The 18096-nt window shown below is 52.4% G+C and overlaps 1 protein-coding gene across 2 annotated transcripts in view; it reads right to left on the minus strand.

Annotated features, from left to right (window-relative positions):
* Window positions 1–475: 475 nt before the first annotated feature.
* Window positions 476–18096, minus strand: part of POLR1A (polymerase (RNA) I polypeptide A, 194kDa) — a 52237-nt gene continuing 34616 nt past the window's right edge. For both annotated transcript variants that reach the window (XM_012731578.1, XM_012731577.1), the window contains 14 exons: window positions 17394–17476; window positions 15246–15411; window positions 14702–14923; window positions 13635–13849; window positions 11668–11835; window positions 11205–11340; window positions 10596–10753; window positions 6982–7108; window positions 6070–6180; window positions 5161–5460; window positions 4143–4343; window positions 2861–2978; window positions 1696–1860; window positions 476–1337 (listed from right to left, as the gene is read on the minus strand). In XM_012731578.1, coding sequence (XP_012587032.1) covers window positions 1237–1337; window positions 1696–1860; window positions 2861–2978; window positions 4143–4343; window positions 5161–5460; window positions 6070–6180; window positions 6982–7108; window positions 10596–10753; window positions 11205–11340; window positions 11668–11835; window positions 13635–13849; window positions 14702–14923; window positions 15246–15411; window positions 17394–17476 — 2271 coding nt within the window. In that variant the 3' untranslated portion in view covers window positions 476–1236. The remainder of the gene's footprint in view (window positions 1338–1695; window positions 1861–2860; window positions 2979–4142; window positions 4344–5160; window positions 5461–6069; window positions 6181–6981; window positions 7109–10595; window positions 10754–11204; window positions 11341–11667; window positions 11836–13634; window positions 13850–14701; window positions 14924–15245; window positions 15412–17393; window positions 17477–18096) is intronic.

The following is an 18096-nucleotide window of genomic DNA, read 5'->3' on the forward strand; positions in this document are numbered from 1 at the left end:
GGATCCGCTCCCACAACTCATGTCTCAGTGCAAGTCAAGTAGTGAACTGGCTCTAATTTCCAGATACATATGTTAGCCTGTGGTACAGGGTCCCACCATGGCCATCTCCCTGCACCCGACCAGCTGCTCATGCGCTTCTGCACAAAGGCCCTGAGGACCCCCCTTCCCCAGGTTCTCCCAGTGAGGGCATGGAGGGGGCAAGGTCCCTTTTACCCCCAGCCCCACACCTGAGGTCTCATCAGCAGCCGTCCCACCTGGAGACACACAGCAACTTCCACTAGCTTCTACCCTCCTGGCCGTAGGGCAGAAGCTGGCTTGGGGAGAAGGGTGTGCAGGGGAAGCTGCAAGAGCTGAATGCCAGCTTCTGACAAGAACAGCAAACCAAACTTTAACTCTTGTGAGAAATCTTCAGTCCTCAGCTGTCAAATCATAAATGTAGAACCACGAGCCAAAGGGAAAAGCAGAAAACGCCGAGTTCTTTTAATTTTCTTTCTCCCAATAGCTAGTTCCATGATGTTTATTACTCAGCTGGAGTAGGAAATAACAGTAGACAAAAATAGAAACAGAGTCTGCTTTTACAGAGTCTTTGCACAAGTCCTGACTTTTCTGTTCATGCCAGGGCCCCTGCTGCTGGTGCCAGAGGTCACGGGAGGCCGGACAGCCACAGACAGAGCAGGGCCTGTGAGAGGGATACCGGCCTCAAGGCTGGATGAAAGCAGAGCCAGGAAACGATAACAACTTGTTGAAACAGTGCACTGAGCTGCGTTTCTGTATGCGTGGAGAGCTTCGGGAACCTGGAGAGACACGCCAGAAGGACACAACCACAGGGCAGCGGGGTAGCCCTTCCCTGGGCACAGAGATTGGGTGTGTCGAAGTCTGTGCCTTCCTGTGCTTGGCAGGGGAAGAGGCGTGGCTGGAGAAGCCCAGGGAACTCTGTCCACAGAGGCTGGCACGGCACGGGGAGCCAGCTATGGGCTATCGGGTCCATGTTCCTGCCCCTGGCGCCCCCAGGAATCTTGCCTGCAACCACTGGCTGTTCACAGCAGTGGGGTTTTGCCTCCCTACGCTGGAGGTGCCAGTGTTTACATTAGGGATCTCACCTCCAAGGCCTCCTGCCGGCCTCCAAGGCCAGCACCTCTAATAACTTGGGGAACGTGGTGAGCTTGCTCATGTGTTCATATCCGGAGATAAGATGTGCCGCGCCATGTACCAGGAAGGGCAGGCATGGCCTTGGTGTTATCTTAGAGGCTGCTTGAGCTCGAACAGGCCTGTCCCACCCTTGACGACCTTCCCAACCACGAGGCAGGCTGAAGGGGATCTGAGCTCATCATGAGATCCTGGAAGAGAAACAGAGTACTTGTTAGGTGGCTGAGGAAGATGTTGGGGGGTGACGGAAGGGACCAGGGGATGTCATAGTGGGGAGGGGGATGGGACACCATGGAGGCCATGAGGAGTGTCCTGAGCACCCAAGGCTGATGAGAGCATATAAGGCAGCACTGCTTCTGCCTCTGAAGGGCGCATGCCTTTCCCGTGAGCTGCCGCCCCACACCCTAATAACTCCTTCTTGCAGATTCTAAGCTCTTCTGTGCATGGAAGGCCCCTGGACATCTGTGTGCCCAAGAGATGAGCTCATTAGCCCAGGGCAGATTTTGTAGAGGCCTCGAAAGCCAAAGGCTGCTGCCCACACACACTGACCCATCAAGGTGGCCTGCTTCAGAAACTGGAAGCTGGTTTCAAACGTCATCTGTTGTAGTGGGGAGGAGTTTGACCGGATCCCAAAGCGATTCAACGGCTTGTAAACGCCCTCGAAGCACATGTAGTCAGCAACCAGGGAGAGGTGGCGGGGATCGACTGCAATGCCTGTTGGGGCGGCATATCAAGGATTAAGCAGAGAGGGGATAGTGGGGGCAGAATCACCTGGCGCAAGACAGTGCCGGGACTCCAGCGTCAGGCACCACCCCTGCTCTGCCAGAGAATCCCTCAGTTCAAGCCCTACCCTCCTCCTCCGGATGGTGGCCATCACTGCAGCCCAAGGAAACTGTTACAACAGACCTGCCAAAAAGAGAACTTAGCAGCATTGCTTTCACTTGGGAACTGAAACCCAAGGCAAGGATGGGCCAAGTTATCAGAAAGGAGCTGCCCAGAGAGAGCAGATGAGAAGCCAGCCAGAGAGCCTTGGTGAAGGGCCCCCCCAAAGACTAAAAGACAAGTCTCAGCCTGATGGCACAAAGGGTAAGGACGCAGCACTGCAACACGAGTTCAATCCCAGCCAGGGAGTGACCCACGTGGCGCGGCAGACCTTTCCTGACCCGCCCATTGCTCCCCTCAGCAGTGTACTTCGTTGACCTGCCTGTTCTGCTCCCCACTCTGTCTCTCGTGAATCCTCTCAGCCCCTGCACCTCTGGCTACATAAAATTAATCTTTAAAAAAATAAAAAGACGGGCCCTCCCTGGTGGCGCAGCGGGTTAAGGCACTGCACTGAGAAGCTAAAGCCGCCTCCTCATGAGTTCGATTCCCGTCTGGCCCGGAGGTGACCACATGGCGTGGCAGACCTCTCCTGACCCGCCCGCTGCTCCCCTCAGCAGTGTACTTCCTCGATCTGCCTGTTCTGCTCCCCACTCTGTCTCTGGTGAATCCTCTCACCCTCCGCATCTCTGGCCTGTACCCCAGTTCTGTACGAATAAATAATAAAATCTTAAAAAAAAAATAAATAAATAAAAAATAAAAAGACAAGTCTCCCTCTCTCCACCTCAAGTCTCAAATCACTCAGGGTCTCCGACACGCTCCAGCTCACCACCCCTATATTCAGACAGTCTTAAAGACCACCAGGACCTTCCGAGTCCTCAGAGCAACTGCTTACCATACACAGCAAACACGTCCCTGATCTCCTTCTCGATCACCCGCAGTGCAGCCTCAATGCCGTATGTGCTGGCCATTGCGTGGATGTCGTTGGAATAGAGGCGCCGTAAATCCAGAACCTGGGAAGGAAGGAGGGATTGGCCCAAAGGGCCTGGCTCGGTTCCAACCTGGCTGCTGAGCGCAGCTAAGGACAGAGTGGTCACCAGTAACCCGGGATGAGGGGAAGGAGACAGCGTGCGCAGAGCTGCTGACAAGGCCCTGGCCGTGCCCTGAGGTCGGTCTCCTTGTCATTACCAGAGCCAGAGATTACTGGTGCTGGCTTAAGAGTCCACAGGAACAAAAATTGTTATTTTTCATTTAACACAGATGAAGCTTCCCTTGGCAGGGGAGGAAAAGCTCCCCAGCAGAGACCTGTCAACAGCTTCCCATGGTATGTGGAGCAGGGACGGGTCAGCTGGGCCTAGTCTAGGACCTGTGGTGACTCCGAGCTGTGGCAGCTCACTGCCACAGGAGAAGGGGAGTTCCTGGCGGCCTGCTTGGCCTTATTTAAACAAACCTTGCAAGCATGACATGGAGGGCTATGTTGGTGTCTGTCTCTCCGGAATACAAACCCTCCCCCCATTGTCTTCACTCTGTCCTCTGGAACAGGGCTGGGTAAACGGGCCCAGGGCGAAGCGGCCTTTGTGGGACAGCTAGTGTGGAGGGAAGTGTGTGAGGCAGGAGAACTTTGGTGCAGATTAGGGAAGAATTGGTTAGCAAGGTCCTCCTAGTTCCTCAGTATTTTGTAGGACAATATGGCTGGGTGCTGACGGCATCGCAGAAAGATCTAGGTGACTCACTGAAGTGGGTGGAGGGGGAACAGGTCAGAAGGCTCAGAGGGAAGATGACACGCCAGTGGGGCAGGTGGGATGGGCGCATAGGTGGCACCAACACGAGGGCCTGGGTCTTGGCCACCTGTGCTCCACGTCCGGACTCGAGCAAACTATTTCCTACAAACTCTACCTTGCAGAGGTTTGTACTTCAAGGCAAAACAATCCTACTTTAATCAGTTTGAGAAACTCTGGGTTAGGTAAAGTTAAGCAGGCTTCTGAACTGCAAACCTTAGTTAGGCTAATACACACTGTGGGCGCTCCAAGAGGGAGGCCAGGACAAGCACATTTGGTCTGGAGACGCTGGGCCCGACATGCAGTCAGCCCAGGTAAATCAGCTGGACCCTCGCCTCCTGGGGCCTAGAGCTGGACCCTGTCCCAGGCCAGCAGAGAGTCCAGAGAGGGGCTGCATACCTCAGCATACTTGAACAGCTCTGGGAGGTTGATTCCTTCTGTGTTTAAGACAAACTCCTTCTCATTCCTGTTGTTGGTGGTTTCATTCAGGAGGCACCTCGTGATGCCCTTGGTTGCATAGACGACAGCGCCATGGGCCAAGGACACTACCAGGGAGCTCATGTCAAAGTTAATCTTCATTAGGGGGAATTTCAATGTCACCTGCAAGAGAAGGGGAGAGCTGGGCCAGAGGAGAAGGCGCGCACAGAGGGCAGCGAGCAGAGGCTCCAGGAGGCTCCTTCCAGTTCCACTCAGTGAACACTTCAGCTGGGAGAGGGTGCGCCACTGGAGGCGCTGGCAGGTGAACCTTGGGTGGCTGAACTGACCACCCAGAGCGCCCACCGCCAGTCACCCAGACGGAGGTGAAATGGTGGGGAAACACTTTCACAGATGTCAGCGAGAAGGGTGAACTTTGTCCACTCAAAATTGGCTCCAATATCCTTTCAGTTACCACAAAGCATAATACACACTGTTCTGTGTGTGGCGCTGGGCAGTGATTCTCATCTTTACCACCATCTGGGAGCCAGAGTGACTCTAAGGACAAGCCAAAAAAGTCAGCCTGGGGGTGGATGCCCACACAGCCAAACCACCAGTCTTCAAGGGGACTTTGCAATTCCCATGGTGGCTGCCAGGGCGCTCTGTGTCTAAGAATAAAGTATTCCTGCTTGTCTCTGCGCCAACTTTGATGGATGTTAAGATACTTCTAGTATGGAGGATTAATAAGGCGATACTGAGAGTACCTATCGGGTCTGGGAGATCAGACCCACGTGCATACTGTGCCTGAGAATTCAGAGGAAAGTGGCCCAACACGGGTCTGAAAGTTAAAGGTGTGTGGGGTTGTATTTTGGGGCAAAGGGTCCATAGCTGTCATCAGATTGTTTAAAGAATTTGGGATTAAAGACAATAACCAACGCTCACAGGCCCTAGAGACAGGAGCACAACAGCAGGCCTGTCCGGCACATGCCATACTCAAGCCTACCTGGCACCACAGGCCCTCCGCCGCGTCATACTGGTAGTCTTCTATGCACGGGTGGGACTCTCGCACGGCCTGCACCCGGCGCGCCTCATCTCCATGGGGCTCCTGACTCCGGGTAGCTTGTGGACGCTGCGTCAGAGGTGCAGCAGGGCCCGAGTCCTCTTCAGGCTCTGAGTCCGCGTCCTCGTCTTGCTCCTGGGCCTTGTCGGGGAGTTGCCCACCCTCGTGTCCCTGCTCCTGTATGTTGTCGTCGTCATCCTCCTCCCCATCCTTCTCCTCCTCTTCTTCACTCTCGTAATCAACCTAATGGGAGTCAGAGGGCGTGCTGAGTCACTCGGGTCCTCCCATCTTTCTGGACTTTGCCTGAGGAACAAGCACCCCTGCAAAGCCGGATGTGCTGGGCCCACCCAGGCCCTACCTGTTCCACACTCCTGGCTTCTCTGCTCTGGCCTCTCCTGCTGGTCCTTCCCCTCAGTCCCAGTCCCCCCACCTCAGAGCTTACCCACCAGCTTGTGCTCTCTTACCTGTCAACTCCTTCAGTGCCTCGATTCTGTCCATTGCCCTCATGACAACCATGACAGTAGAGGACTGATATGGGGGAGGGGGAATGATATTGTCACTAAAAAAACAGGAGGCAGCCTCACTTTTCTACTTGCCAAAAGCCTTTGGGTCCTTGAATTTGATTCAAATCCAGGCACAGCCAGACCCAAAGATGGCTCCTGTCCATTCTACCATGTAAAAACCACCTTTTCAACCTAGAAATGTGCTGGGCAAGCTGAAGCTTCAAGGCTCCTGAGAGAGGATCCTGAAGGTTTCCAGTATGACACCAATGAGCATATGACAGGGAACGACCTGTGAGCTGTCAAGAGGAGGGACAGGACCATGGCCTCTTCACCCCAGACAGCCCCTCACCTCCTCCTCTTGCTTCTCCTTGCGTTTGGCATCAGAGGCATCAGCGTCACCCTCTTCAGCCTCAGCATCCACAATGCGCCCTTCTTCGTCCTCCTCACCGTCCTGCTCGCCCTGTGGTTTGGGGTCAGGAGGAGACTAGCTCTCACACACTGCGGGGTGACTCCAACTCTCCACCCACAACCCATTCACCTATCACTCACATACTGTTCTGCTCTCAATACCTGTGCACCCCACCGCCTGCCTGCCATCCATTCAGCACACACCCACCTTCCCCCCACCCTACATCTGCCCACCCAACCCACTCCGTGCACCCAGGATCTACTCTGCGCTAGGCCTGGATTCCACATCTCCTTCTCTTTAGCCTTTCACTGGACAAGTACCACTCATAAAACCCATGTTAAAATAAGCAACTTTTCAAGTATCAGGGCTTTTCGAGTCATTGAAAGATTGCAAGATAATACTCAAATATTTTTGTTGCAGGTGGGATGAAAAGAAAAGACATCATAGACAATATTAAGGAAAAAAAACAAAACAAAACAGCAACTCGAAACCAGTTCTTTATAGTTTCCTTGGTGATTTAAAATTAGGAACAGCAGTCTTTCAAAGACAGTTCATGCCACTGGTGCCTGAATTACCCAACTGGTAAACCTGGGGCCCCCACCCAGGTCCACCAGACCACGCTGCTTGGCAGCATGCCTGAAGTGCCCTACCATGCGCAAGAACTAGATGTTTCTGGGCCCTCACTGATAGCAAATAAAAGCTAAGGTGTGTAGAAAAATGGACAAAGTCGAGCAAGGGGGTTGATGGGGCTAAGGACAGTCTCGGAGCTTCACAGGGCTAAGACTACGCCAGCGCCCACCACTGCACGTCCCAGTCCCGGGACGCGCCCCGTGCTGCTGGGGACGCACTCACCCGACCGCGCTCTGACTCCCCAGCGCTGTCTAGATCCCGCTGGGTAGCTCTCCGAGTGTTCACGTTTCTGAAAGCTGATGCTTTACTATTCTTCTTTCTGATGGACTCCATTAGAATTTTAAAGAATCTAAAATGAGAACAGTCATTCAGCTTCCGTTTTGGTAAAAGTTCTGTTCAAGGATCTCACGCGATCAAAGGCGGTATCTGTAACTGAGATGGAGACCAGGCCTCTCCTCTTTGCCACTTTCCATGCCTCTTGTTTCTCAACATCCTAGCGCAAGTCAGCAAAGAACATGGTGCCAGCTCGACAGCCCCGGTCTGGACACAGGCTCCTCCACTCTGGGGTGCCTGGCTCTCGGTGCAGGTCTCCGGGGCTTTAACTCCTTTGTTGCTAAGCTGTGGGTATTGTATGCGTCACACAGTCTTGTACTGAGGACTAGAGACAGCCCTGCCTGACACCTGTGACAAGGCCTGGCCTCGGGGTGCTCAGGTACCAGTGCAGCAAGGTGGTCACTCAGCAAAGATGGCAGATCTATAGGACACTCTGCCCAAGTAGGACCTGCCTCAGCCTCCTGCCTACAGCACCCCCCAGAAAGTGGCACTGCTCCTGTCTGCCTGGCAATGCCTGTCTTAATGTGTTCCTGACAACTGGAATGCAGAAGAATTCATCAGCACTTCAAAGGCAAGGCAGAGGTAACTGATCTTGTGACAGTGAGGTAGGCGGCCAGGTGACAACCAAGCCAATCTGAAAGAACCAATCTGAAGCCACACACACAGGCCTTTCCTGGCCTCACTTGTTACCTCCTAAGCATTTACTTTTAAGCTCCACCCCAAAACCCCTCCCGGGGGTTCTCCTCTCATATAGTCTCTTGCCTATTTCCTTCATCAGGCCATTAACAGCACACCAGATTAATGCTTTTAATATTCTAAAGTTTCAGGTCCCTCATCCATCCATCCTGTATTTTCCAGGCACCTAAACATGCCTATCATGTGGCACATTGGCAACAAAGCAGGGGTGGAAAGTCAGGGCCTTAAAATGTGAATTGAAGAAGAAGGCAGGTCAAATGGTTACCATTTTGCTCATTAGAAATAAGATTGGCATGCTCTCTCTTCATTCCCTGCTTACCCCCTCCTCCCCCCGCGCCCCTATTTTTTAAAGTTGTATGTGGTTTTTACCCTTAACTAAAATAAGATTCCTCACCCACCAATTCAAGAAAGAGCATGGTCACCAGGTATTAGGGACAGGAACAAGAGGGTCAAACAAGGGGAGCGCAGGCTTAATTTTAAAAAGACAAGCCAACCGGGAAGAGATGTTTCTGAAATGATGGATTTAGAGTCAAGTCCCTGTCCTGCCAGCAACTGCAGAGGTGGTGAGAAAGGAGACTACGCCCTGATATGGCATCAGTGTGCCAGACTTCTGGGGCACTGGTCCCCACTCCGTGATTCTGCCAAGGAGTCACTGAAGGTGACTCAAGGTCTTGCTGTTTATCAGAATGCAGCAACTGAAAGTGAACAGGAGGGCTGGTTGCAGAGAGCCCTCCCACCCCACATAAATAATTACAGGGAACATGACCCTTGTTTCCGAAAGTGCCTGGCAACAGCTCCACCACCTGCCTCCTGCAGCTAGACCCACAAAAGCTGTCATAGCAGAAACCACCAACTCGGTCACTTTCTGGTTATAGACCAGAACTGATACCTCCTGACTCCTAGCTCAGTGCTCTTTCTACTCCACTGCCGCCAACCCACCTCTAGATAATATACAAAAATATTCAAAAAGACAGGTGCCAGTACAGATGCTTTAGGGACTTTCGCTGCTTCATTTGTCTCTATCTGTAGACTCTTTTTGCAATCTATGTCCAGAGCCTCATCATCTCACAGCTGGGAGAGGGGAAGCGGGGTGGGGTGGGGAGGGAAGAAAAAAGAGGGTGGGAGAGAGAAGGACAGGAAGGTTGGGGGGTGGGGGGTGGGCAGGGGGACACGGGGAATTACTTCTTGTGGGCTAGAAGCGGCGGCCTGGCTGTGATGTTATGACTTCCTGGGCCTGGCCAAAATGGTTCAGACCACACTTGATTCACATGCTGCGCTCTCTCATTTCTGGCCTGTTGCACTGAAGTTGCAAGGAGCCACTTCACCAAAGCTGCACAAGTTTTGGTTACATAGCTTTTCGAGTGCACCAGCAAATTACCAGCTAGGCATTAAAAAAGTACTTCCTGCTAGGAAGCCAGGACAATCCTTCAGCAAGAAATTTTAAAAAGCCGTGGATTTTCAATTCTTGAAGATAATGCCAGTAAAAGAACTCTAAGCAAAGCTTGGTGCACTTCCCACTGACATACCTGTTTGGCAGGTCTAATGCCCTAGGAAAACAGAAACGGGGAGACCATCCAATTCTGCCTGCTTTTGAAAATCTCAAGAGGCACGTGATCCTCGTCCCCATTTCTCAGAGAAGGGCTGCCTGGCCAGCACAAACATGCAGTGCACTTGGGAGCTGTGTTCCTTCCTGTTAATTAATGAGCCTGCAAGCTGGTTTGCAGACAGGTCTCCTGTGCCATGGCCCTGCATCACCAGAACACTGACCCACCTGGTAAAATAAACCTTTTCCACCTAGGTGAAGAACAATGCAGGTATTCCCAAAGGCCCCGTCAGTGACCCCTGTCCAAAGGACTGATTCACTGTCAAGTTCGCCTACCACCACACCACCTACCCAGATGCCACTTCTTTAGAGAGGTCAGCCTGAAGCTAGCTACCTCTCTCAGGTGAGTGGGAATAATAGGGCCAAGCTCAAGAAGTCAGGACTCATCAACCAGAGAAAAGTATTCCAGAGGGGGCATGTGGTTAATGCAGTCAGAGTCAGTTTAGGGGTGAGGTTTCAGGATGCTGGAAGACTTGCTCTCTCCCAGTGACAACCTTATCCTCTACCCCCAAGACTGGACTACAGATGGGCACCCCTTAGCATAGGACTGGGACGACTGCATGCAGAGGACCTACTGCCTCCACCTGCCGTTCCCACTTCCGTATCTGAGCTGCTCCGGGGGGACCTGGGAGCTGGTCGAGATCAGCACAGCGGTCAGCGACCAAACGCTGCCACAGGTGGGATCTGTTGGGGGAACATATGAACGACTCGCTGATATTTTAAATCAGGAAACGTCTTATTCATGAAAGCAAAAGTAAGCAACCAAGTAGTCAAAACAGACAAAAGACAAGTGGGGAATAGAGGACTATTTCTTTACTGACTCACAAGCTCAAGCTGCCTCAGCCCAGATTCTTGCCCCTGGAGACGGATTCCAACAGCATGTGCTGGAGACAGCGCAGCACCACTCTCTTAGGCTGACCTCTCAACGGGGCTCCATGATCTCTGCGGGGCCCACTTCTACATCTACAACGTACAAACTCAAGCAGTCAGGCTCATCAACCAGAGAAAAGAAAAAGTCTCCCAGAGAGGGCATGTGGTTAACGCATCAGTGAGGTTAAGGTGGTTTCCAGATTAGGCTGCAGAGTCTGTTAGTCTTCCTAAACACTCTCCTTCAACTCATTTAGGCAAATGTGCCCAAACGCTCGGAGTTCTGTGGTCAGGAGTGCTCAAGGTCAATGCCAAAGTCAAGTAATAGAGTCCTGACCTTGTTTCCATGAAATGCAAGATATCCTGGGGTCGCAAGCACTTCTCCTGCTGGTAATACGCATGTGGCAGGAACTGAAACCGCAGCTGGTACACTCTGAACTTGTTCTGTTTTTCCCCTATAGAGAAGGACTCCTGGACGTCAATTTTCTGTAACACCTAGAACCAGATGGACAGAGAACCCAATATACCAGGTACCAGGGGACTGGGCATTGTAAGAGTGTCATGGGAAATCAGAGGGTTCAAGAGGACAGGGGCTGGGGCCAGGCGCTAATGCCCCAAAGACACTCCAGTGAGCTCTGCTGGTGCAGGATCTTTTGGAGAGAAACATGGGTCCCACGGTCAGCAGGTCACCCCCAGAGAATGGTCTGAGGCTGAGAGGAGGGGCTCCAGCGGGGATGGCAAGTTACCCCAGGAACCTGTGAATGCGCAGCACCGATGATTACTTTTAAAACTGCTTGATCTATCCCTGCTCAGCGCCTGGCAGAAAATGCTTCTCCCTCATCGGCGGAAGTCTTTGTTGAGCCCAGTCAACAGTCGGTCCTTCATGGGTAGGGGGTGCAGGTAAATACCTCCACCCGGGGCAGACACGTCTGAGAGAGACCATTACCTCTCCTAAGCACACCCTGGTGAGCTGCTTCTTCAGGCTTTTCACTCTCTTTAGTGCTTTCTTAGTGTTGAACACAGGCACACTCATCATGGGCGTCTTGATGTTGGCACTGGCCACCATGAGAATCTCCCTCAGCCTGTAACAGAGAACAGGGATGCACCTGATCACCAAAGCTACACAGATTCCCTACCTGTGAGAGACTTTTCTTGTGAAGATATACGAGACCTGGGGTCTGAGAGAGGCCTATGGATCTTGCAGGGAAATATGCTGGGCAAAAGAGTCCTGGCTCTGGCCCCGTATGCAGTCCCCAGTGACTATCGGTGTCCTCCAGTGGAACATGGACCCACGGACAGGGTTGTGTCCCACACGCATGCACGCACACACTCACTCTCTTCATCAAACGGCTTCATCCCCAGGAAGGACTAGGACAGACCGCACCCCGTGTACCCTTGTGGCCCTGCACCTCGGAATGCCCAGCGTGACGTTCATTTCGCCTCTGCCGGCAAAGTGGAAAGTGTTCAGAGTCATCTGTGTGGAGGGCTCCCCGATGCTCTGGGCAGCCAGCAGCCCCACGGCCTCACCCGGGTCACACAGTGAGCGCTGCCACTTCAGCTGCAACAGGGTCCTTAACCTGATAAGGCAGGAGATGGCAGGGGTTAGAAGCACATAGGAGGTGTCTGTTAGGACACACCTGAAACCAGGGTGCACGTACTGTTCTCTCTCCCTGTTTGAGAGCTTGTTTTTCCTAGCTGAATGGTCTTTCTAATCCTTAAATTCCTTCTAGAAACCCTGGGAAGTCCTACGTTACGCAGCACAGAGCCCAGTTGGGTGGCTGAAGCTCCAGGTGTCCACACGACTACTCCGTTTGCCGAGGACGTCATACGTGCATTCTGCACCAATTCCTACCCAGTTCCCTGGGCAGTAAGAATTCCTGCTCTCATGATTCACATTCTCCTTTGTCTACTCTTTTCCCCACTGGTTGTGAGTTTGGCAAGGCTTAAACTTCTCTCTGTATAAACTAGGGGGGATCACTGAGCTGTTATGGGAATAGCAAGGGACTGGGGCGTTTATTTTCTTAATTGGTGCAAATCACTGTAGGCCACATCAGAGGTATGCATGCCACACAATTTTATAATTTACTAAGCTTTCTTTCTATGAAATCTGGCTCTTTTAGAACAGCCACTACAGAGACTAATATCCCAGCAAGGAACAAGGAAGGTGCTCAACAAATACAGATTAAATGGATGTATGTGCAAATCTGCAGTGAAGATTGACTGGTATCAGTATTCCTGATAGGGAAGTCTTAAAATACTTGCAGAACTCTGGAACTCTACAAGTTGCTGCTTACTAGCAGGTCACTGTGAGAGCTGTGGAGATAAGTGCTTCCCGTCTTGGCTCTTAGAACCCACATGCTGTTCACCAGGGCTGCTCCCCCCACGCCCGATGCAACGCAGCTGGAAAGAGCCACTGGGATGGCCCTGAAGGTCATCACTGGCATCCTGAGGGGCAAGACCAGGATCTGACGCTAACCAAAACATCTGCTGGCAACTGGGCTAACCCGGCGTGATTTACTCTATCCAGGAATGTGACTGGAGAAACCACTCTAAGAGGCAAAAGGAGAAAGCCCTGTCCCTTCTCTCTAGCTGCTCCACTCAATGGTCTGTGCTCTCTTGCCCTAACTGACTCGCAACTCCTGCTGCAGCCCCACGCTGACCCTGGCAGCCTCTCCCGCACCTTGCTGAATTCACTGGGTACAGGATGAAAAGCCAGGCGGGGGCAGCGACCTCAGAAGTTTCCAGTTCTGCAGATTCGGCGTAGTAAGCTGATCAGGCAGGACCCCTGGAACAACTCCAAGATCAACCCCTCAAACTGGCATTCTTTGAGGGTACTTTTGAGGTTTTTACCCATTGTGGCTTGGTGCGGCTTCATGCCTGGCTTCTCACCTGTCTAGAACACCGGTATTTTTCCTGTTTTATCTCCCTGCGCGAGAGTGCAAGATGAGGACGTCATGTGGTCCTTTCCCTCAGGATCTAAAATCCAACACTTAAAGGACCGCCAGAGTAAGGAAGTCCAACCCATGAAAGATAAGATGTCACAGGGCAGTGTGTGAATTACCCTGAGGCACAGAGCCGGCAGCTGCGGAACAGTGATCAGACTCTCTGATGCACCAAATTCAAGAGAGGTCCTTTCTGCAAGCCTCTGTCCCAGTACTCTTCTCCGTCTTGCCCAGAGGTGGGTATCCACTCCTGTCTACCTGCTCTTGCCTGTCCAGAGCCCTGGGAGCTGCAACATCCCCTTCTGTTTCACGTTCCTCCCTTCTGCTGGAGTCTCACACCAGGAGGCTTCCTTCCCCTTAAAGGGTGGGTAGGGAAGAGTGTGAGAGGGAGATGTGCTCTCTGCACACACCACGTAACCAATGAAAGGCATCACCTGTCCAGAGAAAGTGCTGCTTTTTCACAATTCTTCTCCACTTGAGATGCCCACTCGTAACTGTAATCATCCATCTTTTTCTCGAATGTTTCTGATACTGATGCAAAGTAGATGTCTGGGCGCCAGACTGACAGGCTGGGGTCAGGACAAGGGGCTGCCTTCTTGTGGTATTTCCTCCGGCTCTTTTCATCTAACTCATACCACATCCTCAACATCTGAAAGGAAGGGTGGACCTCAGTGATGCTGGGAATGCCAGGAATGGCTTCTTTTCCTGGGACACCCAGCAATAGAAGGCCACTCAAAGCACAGGCTTCACATAACAGCAGGGAAAAGGGCTAGAAATCAGACTGCTGTGAAAAAACCACCTCAGCATTAAAGCAAAGTGAAACCCAGGACACCAACCATGACCAGGAGCGCTGCACCTCAGCTCATGCATGCATGGGGGTGAGGGGAACAGGTAAGTGACTATCTAAACTCGGCTTCTCTGAGAGTAAAATGGGGAGCTATTAGTAAGAGCGCTATGCCAGGAGGCAAAGCCAGGGACCATGCTGATCCATGCGCCCATCCAGCTTTCACAAGCTCCACACCCAGTCGTCGCCACCGCCTCCCCCCCACCCCAGACTCTTCCCCCGGATCCCAGGTGTTGGACTAACGGGAAGCCCAGCAGCAGAGAGGAAGGAGTAAAGAGTAAGGCTGGGCGTTTACCCCCCACCTATTCTAAGGTCCTCCAAGCAGGAGGCCAGGCTCGCCACTGAGGACACCTGTCAAGCGGCCTCTGCCCACAGTCACCCTCCCCACTCCTGGTGAGCGCTCTCCCTGTCCCTCACACCTGGAGTGGTGAGGAAGCCCAGTTACCGATCTCAATTAGTTTTCCCCAAACCCTGCCCACATCTCTGTAATGAGGCCCCTCCTAAAACTTTTACTTGAAGACCATTTGTTTCCTGACTGAGAGTGAATGGAGCCAGATTACAGTCTTATACCTTCTACTAGGAAAATAATCCCTAGTCCTTCCAACCCTGCCCGAGGCCTGTATGCACCAGGCACTGGGGATACAGTCCCCAGGTCACCTGGTGAGTCCCAAGGCTGCGGCCATTCTGGTTTGCATCTTCAAGGTTCAAGGCTTTCACAGCTGCCTGTATTTTCTGGGAGTAATTCAAGAAGGCGCCTCTTCTCAGCAGGGTGTTGGAATGCTTGCTTTGCCATTTTTTGATGGCTCTGAAGTGGCGTAGAGCTTTTTGGGGATCTGCTCTGGATAAAACTTCATTCAGATGCCTCGATTTCATTATCACCTAAATAGCACACACGAGACCAGATGTGAGTCATACAACGTCATGGGGTGAGAATGGCTTGGGTAAAGTCCTACAACCTAGAGCCCAGCACACTGCAAATGTCCCCAGGTGGTAGCTGTTATTCTAGCAGTGTGTGTCCCTTTCTGCCATTTGACATGATAAAAGCCAAGAGGGGCTAAGAAAACGTCAAGTGTGTCAAAGCATCAGACTAGCACTTTATAAACTTTCCACTTGACAGCCTCCTTGACTGGGTGACAAAGTTCAGGTGCCCAAGTTCTCTCCTTGGGTGGAAGACCCAGGTGCCAGGGGTCAAGTCCATTACCTCATAGTTGCTGGCAAGGAAGGGGAACTGCTTGGGCTGCAGGAACTGTGTCTTGGGGATGTCCAGGCCGTCCTCCCCATACAGGAACTGCACCACGCTGCCGTCACTGTCGCGGACAGTGAGATCATACTGGACCACCAGCCCCTCCAGGTGTTTGATGATGCACCTATACAGAGACCACCAGCTCAGGGCTCACCAGGCTCAACAACTCCCACTGCAATTCGCAGACAGGGACAGGGACAGCAGCGGGGAGGGTGAGAGATGGGGGAATAGAATTGGGAAGAGGACTGCTGTCTAGCAGCCAAACACGATTCCAGGACAGGTTGGCTCTGACTGCTCCACCTTGGCTCCCACCTTCAGCCCCAGCTGCTGGACCATACAGTCTGCCTTTCCCTCTCCTGTAGCTCAGAGTTCCCTGGGGACCAGTGTCCTTAGAACACAAGGCAGCAAAGCAAAAGGATTTTCTTGCTTCAAGGACGTCAGTGCTAGTTGCCACTGTTTTCTTGGCACCTAGTTCACAGCCTGGCAAGACTGGTGCTGAAAACCCACTTTCCCTTTGCTGGGACAGCTTAAGTGTCACTCATTTCTCTGCTCTCTCCTTGCCCCACTGGGCTCTAGCTCTCAGCACAGCACCAGCCTCTGAAGTCTGTATCCCTGGCCCAAGCTTCACACCTCGTCTCCAAGGGCCCACTAGACATGTCTACTTGAACATCCTTTTGCTGCTGCCTCAGACCACCCACTTTCTCTCCTGCCCCCGCAGCATCTTGCTTTCTATCAACTGTGCCACTGTGCTGTTGCTGAGGTCTAAAAACTCGGCTGTGTTGGATGCCTCCCTGCCTCTCATACATTACTGCCGCAGCCCCTGTCATCGCCACATCTGCTGCTTCCTAACCACTGCCACCCTCAGACATCAGTCTTCCAAACTCTAGCTGGAAGCTGCAGAGGTTTGCCCAGGCGCTGCCCTTTCATTCCAGCCAAGATCCTCACTACCCTCAATCTTCCCACCTTGCATTCTCTCAGCCTCAGGGTCCCTGATACCATGCATGGGGCCCCGCCTACGGACTCCTGGTCTCTCGCTTTTCCTACACTGCACTCGTTCTTAAGTGTTTAAAAATGATGAAGGTAGAATAAACCCTGCTGATGGCAGGAGCTGAGGGAAGCTTGCCCAACTACGGGGTTCTCACTCCTACCCTGGCACAGCCAAGCCAGCTTCTCACCAACAGGCCATCCATGTGTGTCCACCCAAGCCCTTACATCCCCTTCTCGCCCCAACAACATGGATGCAGCCTTGGGAGTCAAGAAGGAAGGGCCAAAATAAGGTATTCAGCGCCAGGCAATTAGAGCTAAGAGAAGCAGGAAGAAGCACAGAGCTGGAGCAGACAGGAAGCCCTGCAGGGGGAAAGGAAGCAGCTGTGCCTCCCTATCCAGCAGCATATCCAGTTCCTGGGAACATAACATAAAGTCAGGCATGTGGAGCACAGAGACATATTTTTGTCATCTCCTCCATTTTCCACAACCATTGCTATAACACAGGTTCTCTAGGGTCGGGAAGAAACAAAACCAGACTCCAAGTCAGAGCCTTGCCACATTACACCCCAAAGGAGGGAGGATGAGGCAAAATGATCTGCTACTCCTGGTACCCCATCCTGTCAGGCACTGTGGACTCAAACCCTGTTCAATGTTAATATTCATTCAGTGAGAATGGCTTTGGGGTCCCTTTCCTCCCAGAGAGGAAAGAAAACAAGCAGATCTGGGATCCCCACAGACATCTGTACCTGGAGGGCCAGTAATGCTTGCAGGCAGGGACCCTGGGCCTGGGACCCTCTTGGCAATATCCCAGAATGCTGGGTCCTCCCAGGGTGGAGGACAAGCTCGTCACTGCTTGCCACACCCCTAACTTCCCCAGGAAGGGGCACACCCTCCGAACACAGGGAACCTGGATGCAAACCTGAGCCCCAGCTCTGCCAAGCCTTTAAAAGGGGAAGAACACTGGCTACTTTCTGTCTCAGATGACCCATGAGCATTTTAAAAGTTTCTTCATCCCAAGGGAATCTTCAGTGGACTGTTAATGAAAAGGTGAAAAATGAGAGACGTGACTGGTGTTGGGACAGTGATGCATCTAGCGATGGCAGAGCAGGAGCTTCTTACCTTTGGAGGTAGCCAGAGCGGCTGGTTTTCACAGCGGTGTCGACCAGACCCTCTCGTCCTGCCATGCAGTGAAAGAAGAACTCCTGTGGGAGAAATAGGAACCAGGTCACCGATGTGGCAGTGAGGACAGTGTGCTTCCTGAAGGGTGGTTCAAGTTAATACTTCCAGTGGCCTTGCCTGCTCTCCAGCGCCTTGCGTTTAACTGTTCCAGTGGTACCTGGTGACTCCTGTCCTTCCCTGTATTACCTGTATTTCCCTGTATTACCTGTGTTATCCTGCCTGGGAGCAGAGGCATGGTGGGTGAGAAGTCACAGCTCCTGTGTACAGCAGCCAGGCAGTCTGCCCTCAGTGTCTTATCCCAACCCTACACCCCACTTTCCAAAAAGATCAGCACTGGTGCCTCATCACTGGTTGAGTGGTACCCTCATGTCCAGTGCAGATAAGAACTCTTGAGAGAGATGACACAGCAGGAAGAGGTGAGGGTGGGATTGGCCTTATTTTCTCATCTATCACCAACCACTGACTAAGCACCCACTACGTGTCAGGCCCTGTACAAGGCTCTGTCTTTAAAGGATGTGACATGCTTGTATCTGGTCCTCACGAGCCATCAAGCACCAAGTGGACATTTATTACTTGACCTTCCTTGCTCAGAGTTGTTGGTGAAGGTCATAGGACTGCTCCCACTGAATCTAGAAATGGGATA

Source organism: Condylura cristata, unplaced genomic scaffold (genome assembly GCF_000260355.1).
Source record: "Condylura cristata isolate star-nosed mole 26May11 unplaced genomic scaffold, ConCri1.0 scaffold00031, whole genome shotgun sequence".
NCBI lineage: Eukaryota > Metazoa > Chordata > Mammalia > Eulipotyphla > Talpidae > Condylura > Condylura cristata.